Source organism: Mytilus trossulus, chromosome 3, assembly GCF_036588685.1.
Source record: "Mytilus trossulus isolate FHL-02 chromosome 3, PNRI_Mtr1.1.1.hap1, whole genome shotgun sequence".
Classification (NCBI taxonomy): domain Eukaryota; kingdom Metazoa; phylum Mollusca; class Bivalvia; order Mytilida; family Mytilidae; genus Mytilus; species Mytilus trossulus.
In genome coordinates this window covers 35193404-35207722 of record NC_086375.1, presented here as the reverse complement: position 1 = coordinate 35207722, position 14319 = coordinate 35193404, and the positions used below count along the sequence as shown (strand labels likewise).

The 14319-nt window shown below is 29.4% G+C and overlaps 1 protein-coding gene across 1 annotated transcript in view; it reads right to left on the bottom strand.

Moving 5' to 3' along the window:
- LOC134710718 (uncharacterized) overlaps nucleotides 1-13095 on the bottom strand; it is an 80827-nt gene extending 67732 nt beyond the window's left edge. Inside the window, exons 1-4 of the mRNA XM_063571109.1 lie at nucleotides 12899-13095; nucleotides 12709-12778; nucleotides 9063-9179; nucleotides 1495-1611 (exon numbers count right to left, since the gene is read on the bottom strand). Of these exons, the coding sequence (XP_063427179.1) occupies nucleotides 1495-1611; nucleotides 9063-9179; nucleotides 12709-12778; nucleotides 12899-12945 (351 nt within the window). The 5' untranslated portion in view covers nucleotides 12946-13095. The remainder of the gene's footprint in view (nucleotides 1-1494; nucleotides 1612-9062; nucleotides 9180-12708; nucleotides 12779-12898) is intronic.
- Between the last annotated feature and the right edge of the window lie 1224 nt (nucleotides 13096-14319).

The window sequence follows — 14319 nt, the reverse complement described above, 5'->3', positions numbered from 1 at the left end:
CTTGTGAAGAGTTGTCTCATTGGCAAGCATACCACATCTTCTTTTTATATATGGTATAAATATCCTTTGGTGATGGTGGATAGATGTCTTGGTATCATTATTTTGGTATGAAGAAATTGTAGTAAAATTAAACGTAACAGTAAACCTAATAAATCAAAGCCTTTAAACTAAAAATTCAAATCTCATGAGCACTCAAATAATTTCATTTTTGAATTCTAGTCATGGAACAACTCTTCCAAGGGTAGCTCTTGCCAGCTGTCACGGAATAGAAGTTCCTTCATAACATAAGTTTCAAAAGGAAAGAATATTCTGGAACATTATTTCCACAGGAATAAATATTACAGTATATGTTCCTAACGGAATAAATGGTATAGAATATTTGTTCCAACAGGTATAGGTATTATGACAATGTTTATAATAAAATTTCCATTGGAACTTCTGTTAGGTGGAACAAATATACGTTGACAACTGATACTGTGGATTCATTATTATTGGTTGGATACCAATTTTCTTGAATTTCATGGGTATAGGTGAAACACTAAATAAATGTTCAATGAATGACCAATTTCCAACAGGTTTGTATGCAAACTCAAGCAAAATCATAAAGTTAATTATCAAAGTAATATGTAAAAAGTAAAAACACAAAAATACTGAACTCCGAGGAAAATTCAAAAAGGAAAATCAAAAATCAAAAGGCAAAATCAAAAATCAAAAGGCAAAATCAAAAGTCCAAACACATCAAACGAATGGATAGCAACTGTCATATTCCTGACTTGGAACAGGGATTTTCTAAATGTAGAAAATGGTAGATTGAACCTGGTTTTATAGCTAGCTAAACCTCTCACTTGTATGACAGTCGCATCAAATTCCATTACATTGTCAACGATGCATGAACAAAACAAACATACTCAAAGAGTAAAAATGTCAAAAATAGGGGTACAACAGTCAATATTGTGTTATCATCTTAATATCACTATAAAAACAACAAATGTAACGAAGAAGCACAAAAAGGCATACATCAAATTTAACATTCTCATTTTGCTTTTCTTATACGGCTGAATTTATCTATGTAAAGTCTACCCATAAATGACAGAAGGTTTTTATTACTGGTGTAAAATTTTGCGTTTGAAATTCGCACAGGTAGACATAAAAATAATTTTGTCGTATGACGGCATACATAAATGCAGACTCGTAGATATAACAAAAAACAGACTTAACAGTAAAAGTAATAATAATAAATAAAATAATGGTGTGGTTCAAAGTATGACGGGATACATAAGTACAGTTTCACGTCAAATGTATATCATAAAAAACAGACTAAACCGAAAAAGTAGTATTATTGAATAAAATAGTAAGTTTTCCTTAATCAACGAAAATTGGTACCCACGAAAATTGGTACCCACGAAAATAAGTGAGTCCACTGTAATACCCAATAACCTTAAATTTATCCTTAAACCCCCATTGATTACACCTTCACAATAAACTGTAACTTACCCTTATACCAGTCATAGTATAGGTTTTCCCCGTGCTTGTCTGACCATAGGCCAACACACAGGCATTATACCCTTCAAAGGCTGCCTGTAGTACCTCAGTACCAAGGTCTTGAAATACCTGAAAAATAAATATTTCTTTTAGAAACTAAATAAAATGCAGAAATAACCCATTGTCAATGATTGTATGATCTATTTTGATTTCATTACTGCAATGAATTTTGATGAACTTTCCAAAAGGAACACAAGCAAAGTTACAAATACAATGAATGTGCGTTTGTAAAAAAAATGTCAGCATTGCTGTAATAATACAAAGTAGCAAACAAACAAGACAAGACAACCAAAAATAAAAAATCTTATTGAATTATATGATAAACAATTGAATAATGGTAAATTATAAAATAGATTTAAATCAAGGAATTACTTGAATCTGGAATAATTTTGAATCCTGGAAAATTGATAAGAAATGTATAATGAAAACTAATCTAAGTAAGGAGGGTTAGGGATGCATGCATGGCTAAAGACGGCACCAGGCTAACCCTATTTGGTTGGGTTCATTTTCATAAAAAAAAAATCTATTATTCCAGATTCAAATAGTTCCTTGTTTTAATCATTTGCAGCTGTATGAAGGTTTCTGTTTATGATTTATAGATTGCTGCTAAATGTGCAGCGACAAATACATGTACCATGCTTTATAATATACTTAATCGCTGATTGGATTTCACATGAAAGGTTGTTGACAATATATTGATGGTATGACATAAATTACGATGTAAATGAGATTCCGCTACAACATATATCACACCTTTAACAAATACTTTGTGGTCAAAACTGATTCTTCCTTGTAACATGTATAAGCTAACATTTCTATTCTACTAGAGTATACATAAAGTTATTCTTTCATAATTGTCATAAATTTGGTTCAGTTTAATGATTCTTTATAGGATTAAGTATTTATCTTACTATGGCCCAATTTTTTACTATTACATATATTTATGACTCTGACGATACATAACATGAATAACAGATATGCATAGTCTGCATTTCTTTTAATGAATAAAGCGATAACAGGGTGAAGCTGTGAATTGACTTTATGCAAATTAAAGATACAATCGGAGGACACTGTGTTTTGTTTGTTTTTTCCATGATATTGAATATAATACATACTCCTGCAAATATTTATAACACAGAAAGAAAAAAATACAAACATGACATTTTTATCTGCAAAATACATATTGAAATAAGATCCATGAAGTGTTTATATAAGGATTTATTTATCATTTTTAAAATACAACTTAAGATCAAAGGGACAAGAAAAATTCATTTTTAACTACACGTCCCACCCCTTATATAAAGTAAAGTTCCGGACCTGTCCTAATAACAATCGTTACGAGGCAGATTTTTTCAATATTTGGTACATTTGTTTGGTCTGTCATCAATAAATCTATTTTGTCCAAACACTTAATAAAGCGAACAAGCAATATCAGTGAAAATATTCATATGACCCTTTAATGTTTACATATAGTTTATTCATCTTATTATATGACTATTTCACCGTAGATATTTTATACAAAAGACCGTTCTTAACCCTACAATCAGAAATTTTTAGAGCAAGCATAAAAATTCTATTTTGAAAGAATAAGATGAAAAATGATTTATATTAAATTTAAATTCAACGATTTTGTTATTCATTCAGAATAACTTTTTTCAAGGAGAACAGATTATTCAGGCAACCTATAGTTATTGATGAAAACCAATACTGGAGTTTCTGTGGCTTTAATGAATGTTAATAAGTAAAAAAAGTTGTTTTTTTGGTAAACAGAAAAGCATGATGAAAATCTAGAACATTGACCTAATATTAAATTTTCAGATCAAGTTTTAGTCCTAAGATATGGTATAAAATACGTTTGTTTTTCCAGTTTTTTTTACAGGTTTATTCTTTTCTAAATAGTTATGAAAAAATGATATATATATATCTAAAAGTTGTCTCAAATGAAATACAAAATGTGACTACTGAACTGACTTAACATGTGATGTGATCATGTTAACACTACAAAAAGTGACAGACTGACTTTAAATGTGATGTGGTGGTTTACACTACATAAAGTGATTTGACACAGTGGTGAAATTCAGATGACGTATATAGACAAAAAAAATCAAAACCCAGAGAAATCTCACAAATTCCATAAAATTTCTATTACAGCACTTTAAAAATCATTCTCTTCAAACTAATCGTATCTATTTTTTTTTTAAATTCAGCTGAGCCTGTTGATTTAAAAGTTTATTATGGAGACTGAAACAATCAAGACCTGAATTTTCAAAATGAACAAACAATAGAATGAACTTTTGACAAACTGAGTCAAGAATGACTAGAGATCATATAGTTAGGTGTCTAACATGGTAAAAGTACCAAAGTTAAAGTTTTTAATCTGTATGAAAAACTTGATGAAGTTACAATAAAAATAAGATTTCAGATATCGAAATGCCTTCTTACAGTCAGTCTAAATGTGGTAAAAAGACTGCAAGGATTTGATACAGTGAATGACTATGATTAGATGACTCAAACTTTTACAGTACATGATGAAATTATTAAAACAGTTTTTCATGGTAAAAAGACTATCAAGATTGTTAAGTGACTGTTAAAACCATATGAAAAACTAAGACTTTAGATGGAATATCAACTGTACAGATTTGACTCAAGACAGTACAAGAACTGCAATGAGCATGATGAATAAAAGTGACTACACTATCATTTTTTTTTTGCATAGTTACATGTATGTGACCGTCAACATTGGAGACTCTGCATGATGATGTAATTATCTACATTTTGACTGTACACAGTGAATCAATTATCAACATTTTGACTGTACACAGTGAAGTGATTACTACGATTAATTTTACACAGTGAAGTGACTGTCATGGTCTGACTTACCACTAAAGATGAGGCATGCTGCTTCTAGAAAAATTCAAATTGTGATAAACTAAAAGCATGAACTAAAGAACTACATTGTAGATATGTAAAACACACTATCATAATGCACAAGCAATTTGAACAAGCTGCTGTTTAAAATTGTCTCTAATCTCACTCCAATAAAATATATTATGGTGACCCCCGATGTTTATTTTGGTTGTGGTTGTTGTTTGATGATTATGTTGGTTAACTTGTTTAGGTGGGTTTATGTCTCATTAATGTTTATTCCACATCAATTTTAATTTATATATATGTAGAATTTCATTTCTTTAAGACACTATTTTTCAATATTTTTTACTAAGTGATCTAGCCTTTAATGATTTAATAACTTTCTTTTAAAAATTCTACTAAAAACTTGATCTTTTGGTGAAACTCATCGATGTCAAAAAAATTGATATACATTTTTTTCCTTAAAACTACTTGATATGATTTGTAAAAGAGATTTTCAAACAAATATTTCACTAAATTTTATTGTGATCCTTGTAATAATATTTGTGTGGGAATCTTTTTAGAAAAGTACAACTATATACACGTATTTCACTTTGAACAGGGGTGAACCACTGCCAAATCAGGATATATTTAATCTAAACTAAAGATTTGTTATTATAAAATGTCTGTATACACTGATAATTAAACAAAACAATTAGCCTACACTGTTGTTTATCATAGTTATAGTGACAAGAGATTTGATTTATCGCTTTCCCATTATTGTCTTGTACAAATATAACTCTCCCATGAAGTCAATGTATTATTAACACGGGTCTTAACATTGTCCTGAAGGAACGGTCATTTCATTTCAGAAAGGTCATTTCATTTCAAAGTGGACACAATACGTACCTGTGGGCTTGTTTTAACTCAGTGTCAAAATTATCAATATTGTTAATATTAAATTGTGATTATATCAGTTTAAATTTTAAATTTGATTCCAGAATTTCATGAGCTAAAAGCTGATATCATAAAAGTGTAAACAATTCTTAAGGTCAATTCTTTTTAATTTTATGATAAACTTAATTAAAATTTTAAGTGATGAAACCATTAATGTAGCTGTTAGTTTTTTGCATTTGTCATTTCAGGGTTTCTGAACTTTCATATAGCTTGCTATGTGTTATGTGTTTTGCTTAATGTTGGAGGTCATATCAATATTAAATTTTGATTATCAATATTATTAATATTAAATTGTGATTATCAATAAATTTTATTCCCTGAATTTCATGAGCTAAAAGCTTAAATCATTAAAAGTGTAAATCAATTATTAAGGTCAATTCTATTTAATTTTATGATAAACTTAATTAAAATCTGAAGTGCTAAACCATAAATATAGCTGTTAGTTTTCTTGTTTGATTTTTCTACATTTGTCATTTTGGGCTTTTATATCTTGCTATATATATGTGGTATGGGTTTTCCTCAATTTGAATGTTGAAGGTTCAAGGCTATACAGTGACCTATAGTTGTTAACTTGTGCTTCATTTTGTCCATGTTGGGGAAATGGTAGCCTAATTTGTTATAAAAATGCTCAAAAATGTTTCTACTTAATATTGAATAGAGTATTATTTTAAATGGTCCTTATATTAAATTTTAAAAATTTCAATTCTCCAAAATAATCTGGAAACAAAACATTCAGCACTTGGACAGTGTGCTGAAGTGGATATTTCCAAATTTGATCACTAGAATTAGATAAAATAAGATAAAATGTATCCCTTTAATCTCCTCAAATACTGAAAATAAGGTCAAGAATATTGACCAATATAATAATTGATGAAAACTAACAGCTGACAATAATGGTGTTTACAAACATTGAGATTGTAAGTTTATTTGGTTAAAATTTTAATACATGTACAAATATATATATAACACTATTAGTTTATATTGACCAACAGCATGCTAATTCATAATATAGAACAATGTTTTGGGTATTGTTTTTTTTTTCAATTTCCAATAAAATATTGTTTGACTCTTGATTTACTACCTATATCCAAATGAAAATTTATTAAAATTCATATAGTGTATAACAAATGCAAACAATTTTTTTCTAAAAACTAGGAATGTGGTATGGGCTTAGCTCATTCTTGAAGGCAGTACAGTGACCTATAGTTGTTAATTTCTTTGTCATCTGTTTTTTTGTGAAGAGTTGTCTCATTGGCAATCATGCCACATCTTCTTTTTTTAATCTCTAAAGTGTAACCCCTGAGTTTTCAAATAGAATAACTAGAATTTCTGTCTGCCTGATTATTTAACAATGTTTAACTTTTGCATGAATTATGTAATACAGAGTCATTTTACCCAAGTTAAGAAAATCCTGCAAACAAAGTTATCTCCAACCCCTGAAATTGTATGAATGCAGACTGTAGTTCTAAATCTAACTAATCAATCAACTTTTAAAAAAGGACCGTAAGTTCTTCATAAAATTGAAAAGTATCATATTTTTTAACTGATAGTACATGTTCCGTTAATACATGTTTTTTGAAAAACTAACTTTAAATGTATTGTTTGACAAAAATCACGTAGAAACTTTATCTGATTGTACTCGGATAGTCTACCCCTTTATAACTACACCCAGAACAAAACTTTCTTTTGAAATGAACATCTACTGTTTCTCTTTCTTTTGATTTGTTATTGAATACACAATACATTGTTTGTTCTGGTGTATTAAAATTACTCTGAAGTTCCTTTTAACTACAGGGTCTCTTGCTTTAATCATTTTTTAAAGAATGACTTTTTAACAAAATGCACCTTGTATTTTCTCACAATTTAAAATTTTACAATAAACATTTGTTCACTCCCATATGCATTTCAACTGCATATTATTCAATTATTAATGTTGAAAGAATGATTTAAAAAAAAAAAAAAATCAGCACATGAAAAAAATTATATATCTCTAAATTTTGTAAGATTAAAGAATTTTAATAAACTTTTTTTCCTTTAAAAAGTCTGTTTGTTTAAGATTTTAAATATTTGGTTAAAAAATAAAATGAAATGAAATTAGTCTTTGAAGGAGAATAAAAGTGTCATTTTATTTAGTATTTTGGAGAGCTTTACCACTGTCAAGAACATGCATATCAAATGTTCATCCTATATGAACATGACTTAGTCAAAAAATCCAGGAGTTCTAATTGATTTATGTTCTAAGAATCTTCCTAAAATGTTCATGGTGCACAACGTTTAAGCAAGATGAGCTGCAAGCTAGGATCCATGTATACATGTACACATGATTTTAATGCGATGGTTCATCTTAACGCAGACTGAGTGCTAAAATAAATCATAGTGTCAATCCAATATTTCAAACTTTTGAAAATGATGATGTTGATATATATGTACATCACAAACATAATAAAATACTCTTAAAATCAAATCAAATTTAATTTTAAATCTTGTGGAAGAGATTTCCTTCAAAAACAAATGTCCAAAACAATTCCCATGTCACAATTTAAAAACATTTTAAAAACAGACGCACTCTGACGAGAGTGTTTATTTTGTTAGCTTTCTCTTCTATTCCTTTTGTTAGCTTTAGGATTAAAAAAAAAGTTGAAAACAGAGAGATGTCAATAACAGGTATTGACGACCCGGAGATACAGGTAATTAGGGTCATGTCAACCATCTTATCTGTGACATACAATTTGTCACTCGTGTTGACCTCGGCTACTATATCAAACTTAAAAAATATAATTGATACTCAAGTTATACACTGTGATAAATATTTAACTAATTGATTTATTGGGAATTATAATGTTGTGCCGAAAGCTTGACTCAACAAGTATTTTTTTTTCAAATAAGTTGTATACAAAATACCGTTGAACTTAAGAAGTATAAGGGAATTATAAGTAATATTTGACATGCACCCTTATTTAAGTTTCATTTCAATACATAACATGGTGTTTTTCTTCGACACACAATAGAAGTAATAGACACCTTTTGAGCTAATAACCTTAATTAAAGAAAAGAACGAGGTATTTAAATATGTGTCAATAACACATTAATTTAATGATTAGATCTTTCTATCCTAATCCTATACTTGTATTCAAATTGTTCTAAAAGGTTTAGGTTTTCACAGAACTTTAACATTTCAATTAGTATTTTTCAGATCTCAATAAATATGTTAAAAGCATATTCATTGAACAAAAGATATATATTTCTTAAATTTAAGTTTAACACCTATACTAAATCCTGAAAAAAAATGTATTTCTTTACAAAATGTTTATAGAAATTAATTACTTGTCAAAATTTGATCAACCTCCAAGCCATTTGAAAAATAAATAACAAATCTTGGTTATAAAATACATGGTCAATTTTGAAATTCTGGGTATGACCATTTGATAAACTCAATGGGGAAGAATAAGTATCTTTTGTTGTATTTAAAGTATTTATCATCAGCTATTTTCAGGGATATTTGTTTGTTTTTAAGTTCAATACCACAAGATTTTTAATTTTGAAAATAATAATATACAAATACATATTTTCAACCTCACTTCGGCAAAATATTTTGGTCACTCATGATTTCTCCAGCCTAGATATTTCCGGATAAGATTATTATCCCTTTCAAAGATTAGAATTAATCATCATCTAACTCATGTCTCTCCCCTTACTTGACCAAGACTTAAACTCACCAGTTGCTGAGGAGCATACTGAGGAGAATGTGGCTCTCCAGTCGAATCATAACAATAATCAAATGTAAAAGTTTTTATCCTTTCTCTACTATCTCCATATTCAGCATTACTGTCTACCTACAATCATAAAATAATAATAAATGTAATAAGTAGACATTATTTAATGACTTAGTATAAAATAACCTTCATCTTTGCTCTACTTTTGATAGTATACTATAGTTTGTTCTTATGTTGTACTGTTTACCACTGTCCCAGGTTAGGGGAGGGTTGGGATCCCGCTTACATGTTTCACCCAGCCACATTATCTATGTTCGTGCCTGTCCCAAGTCAGGACCCTGTAATTCAGTGGTTGTCGTTTGTATATATGTGTTACATATTTGTTTTTAAATCATTTTTTTAAAATAAATAAGGCAATTAGTTTTCTCGTTTGAATTGTTTTACATTGTGATATCAGTGCCTTTTACAGTTGACTATGCTGAATAGGCTTTGCTCATTGTTAAAGGCCATACAGTGACCTATAGCTCTTAATTTCTGTGTCATTTTGGTCTCTTGTGGAGAGTTGTCTCATTTGGCAATCATACCACATCTTCTTTTAAATATACATGTATATGTTATGTGATGGCATTATTATAATAATGCAAATATTTGCTAGTTGGGAGTTGAATGATTGCTGTATACCAGGGTGATATATACAAGTTGTGAATTGTGATGATAAAATAGTATCTCTTAAACACATCCAGTTATAGAATTCTGAGTATTCAAAAAAGCAACTGTACATCCTGTTAAAAACTAATGGAAAGGATTACTGTAAGTAACATTGAAAGGTGCATTCAAGTGAGCCTTTTTAAAGAAGAATTATGTCCAGGACATCCCAATGTATAAATTTAACCCTGAAGTGATTTTTGACAGGAAATATTTGAAATGACATAGAAGATAACATCACTGATGTTTGGACAAGGACTTAAATCTTGTGACATATCAATAAGAATCTACCACTAAATCAACAACCAATAGATTTTTGGTGTAAACCCAATTCATCCCAGTGTAAATCTAGTCTTGGTCATTTTAATTTCATTCTTACCCTAGAATATATCACGTACATGCACTCATTGTTCTGGAGAGTAGACTTTTTTTTTTTAAATATGAATTCTGTAAAAGGGGGGTTTCATTTTTGATGTCACAAAATTTTCTTGTACATGTATTGTGCATGTACATGTAGGTTTTACTCAAGTTTTATTGCCTTTCCTTTTCAAGTTTCTAATTTTTCTTGTATACAAAAATTCATTCCTAAATCAAGATTTATACTGTTGAAACTTTTTAAGCAATGTCAGTGATGGTAGTTGACAGTTTGACATCCAGTGGAAAACCAACTGTATATTATATTCAGGAAGAATATGAGCCCCTTTTAGTACAAGTTAAACAGCCTGAGATAGATTTTATTAAATTTTCTTGATCTTACAGTGATCTCCTTTATCTCTTCAGATGAAAACAGCAATAAAAGCAGTTTCTTCTGATATATTTATCATTTTTCATGTTTAAAGAGGTTTTTGTCTCATTAACAATCCAATATTGTAAATCTTTTATTTAGTGTGACCATTTATTATTACAAATCCTTGACCATGTCGACCTATAGTTTTAGTGTGATTGAAAAAAAATTACGTTGGCAAATCACCACTGAAAATGTTAATGCAAGTTTTTTTTATAATGTGAACCTTTTACGCATTGATTAAAACTTTGCAATAATTTCTGAATTTACAATTATCCTCTATCTCTTGATCACTATTTGCTACCTTTGTCATTCTTGCAAAATCATGCTATAGATCAACAGTCAGTAGCATCAAACATATATTGATATTTACAGTTATGTCATAGTTCAATTAAAAAGGTAGAACATACTGAAATAGAAAACAATTACTATGTTTTCCTTTTAAAATTTGCATATATATTACAAAAACAGAAAAAGTAAATACTCGATCATTTTAAATACTAGAGTGTCTAATCATGCTAATTTTCAGTTTCAATACCTAGGACATTTCAAAGGGAATATTAGCATAAATTATACATTTAAAACTTCACAACTGTCAAGAATTGTAACATACACAATTTTCAAATATATGGGCATGTAGAATATTTCAATAACATATTCTTCATTTATAAATACAAAACAAAATGATCATGATGATAGCGGGATTTTAAAATTTGCTAGACTGTGACACTTTTTGTTTAGAACATTCAATATTGTATCAATGAAGAAAAAAATCTTTATTTTTATATTTTACGGTATTACAAAAAACTGGTTCCACTCGATGGTTTTAAAAATCTGCCGTTATTGAATAAATTCCAAAAGGTGTAAACTGTAATAATATGGATCACAGGATTACCTGTGTTGGTTGTACAAAATAAGGCATGCTCTTTAACATAGTTTAAGCATGTAATAATAAAAATATTTATGATATTACAAAAACCTATTGTCTTGTAGGCGGCAGTTAATATGTGATAAACCTTGATTATGGAGTTACGCCAAAACTGCCCTTTTATTTCAATGCCGTTTGGGTTTTAAGGTCATTTTCAAGATATGAGTGTACATGACTATGGGGATAACTAGTACTAAAAACTTTCCAGCTAGAGGAAATCTGATTTGAAAAATGTATTTTTCATACTATTGATTTTTTGGTTACACTTTCAAAATTCACTTACTCGAAATATATAATTTATGATCTAAGGATTGTACTGTTACAAGCTTATGTATTATGGATATAAATCTAGTATTGGCAACAATCCCAGCAATGACTTTTAATTTTTGAATTTATCATACATGTACATATGTAGTACAATAACATGATGGATGTACTTTTCTGTCAGTCAAATTGTACTATCCTTAATCATGTTAATTAAATTCAACAATTATAAAACTTTAGCCTACATCTACTGCCAAAATTTGGAAATACTTTTTGCAATACACAAGCTTCCATCATTTCAAAATTAGTTAAATTAAATCTTTAAGTACAATGCAGAGGCGGATTTAGGGGGGAGGGGCCCGGCCCCCCCCCCCTTTTTGGGAAAAAATTTGGTTGCTTATATAGGGAATAATTGAAGCGTGACTGGAGCGGGCCCCCTCTTAGGTCAGTCAGTGGGCCCCCACTTATGAAAAATCCTGGATCCGCCACTGCAATGTACATGCATGTGTATGATGTATCATATGACACAAACATGTTTTAAATCAATATTGTCATCACTGCAAGCATCAATTAACCAATAGAAAAGTTAATAAACCGCTGTTGCTCTAGAATGAAAATTTAAACAGTATAGAAATACAATACATTGTGTGTCAAGGTAAAATCCTTCGATGTAACATCCTTTACACATGTTGTTGTATTTTCAGTTCATATGTATACACGACATGAGTTATATTTCATTGACTTAATAAACAAAATGTAAATGCCCGGGACCCAAACCCTTTGCTTATTTTATTTTTTAAAGAAGCATTTGTTCCCTCAAGTTCAAGATCTACCTATGTTGTTTGTAGAAATATTTTCTAGTGTGCTATATTTCAAAACTTCGATTGCCTTATTAAAATGAAAAATATTTTTTGGGGGGGTATTTTTGTCACAGAATGTTATAAAACTTCCAAACTTGATTGTCTTACCTTTATATTCGTCACACTAATAGCATCCCCATTTGTTTCCACGATACTTTTGCCATTTTGATCTAATTCTCTGAAAATATAAAACACACAATTTTATGTTACATCCTTAATAAGTAAATGACAGCTGTGTCTGCATTGATTAACGGGTATAAAAAACTTAACTTCTCTGAAAACTTTGCTAACTTTTTACCTTTTATTTATCGGACGAACTCGCACCGCTACTTTAACATTCGACATCGTATCATTTTTTATCCATTGTCTATTTTAGTCCTCCAAATAAATAAATACATTATAAAGAACGATTCCAAACTGTTAGAAAACTTTAATATCACATTCACAGCTCCAACAATATTTCCAGATCAACTTTGTTGATCACGGTCATTTGACTATTGGTTCGTGATCATTGAAGCGTTTGACTCAAAGGTAAAAACCTATAAACACCAAGGTGCGCTCGTTAGTAGTATTAAATGCCCATATCAAGAAAATATTGATATACCTGTAAACGTTAACTTTTAAAGATTATATAAATTAATTACAAATTAATTATAGAAACTTGAATATGAAAATGAAAGATAATAAATCATAACAATAAGTATGTGTTAATTTTTTTCACATATTTTTTTTTACCTTGACCTCACTCTTAGTGTTCGATTAATTGATTGTGCGTAGCCGTCTATCAATTCATCTACATGATCTTGCTCCTTCTTTTGATAAATAATTCTGCATCAACTTTAACGATAAATACCTCTTGCATTTGGATGTGTCTTCTTTTCTAAGGATTAAATGACATTATGTACGTTAGGTCAGTGTTTTTGATCGTCTTGTCTTATGTGATCTTATGTCAAAAGGCTATGAAGTCAGATAAGTATTTGCCTGTCAAAGTGGGCCTTTTGGTTCTGTTATTTACAAAAAATGTATGAATTGTTGTGTATTTTGAATTATAGTTAAAAAAAAAAGAAGGTTTATTTGAGTATTGTAATTTCAGAAAATGCAGAAAATGCAACAGATAAAGAATTATCCAGTTCCCTCTTAGTAAATCTTTACTAATTATTGATATTATGTTGATAGTCCTAAATATAAAACTTTATTACAACTGTCACATAAACTTAGTTAACCAAGACAAGAGTGCACACACTGAAATGTCTAACCTTCTTTACTAAACCTTGATACTATCTTGATAGACCTTAATATAAAGCTTTATTACAACTGTCACATAAACTCAACATTAACCAAGAAAAGGAAACATTGATCAATCAACCATGAAAATGAGGTCAAGGTCAGATGAACCATGCCAGGCAGACATGTAGAGCTTACAATTCTTCAATACAACAAATATAGTTGACTTATTGCTTATAAATAAAGAAAAACAGACCAAAACACACAAACACTTAAAACTTAGCAATGGACCGTGAAAATGAGGTCAAAGTCAAATAAAACCAACCAACAAAATATGACCTAATGCATAAAGTATTAGAAAAATAGACCAAAACTAAAAAAACTTAACTTTGACCACTGAACCATAAAAAATGAGGTCAAGGTCAGATGACACCTGTCAGCTAGACATGTTCACCTTACAATCATTCCATACACCAATTATAGTAGACCTATTGC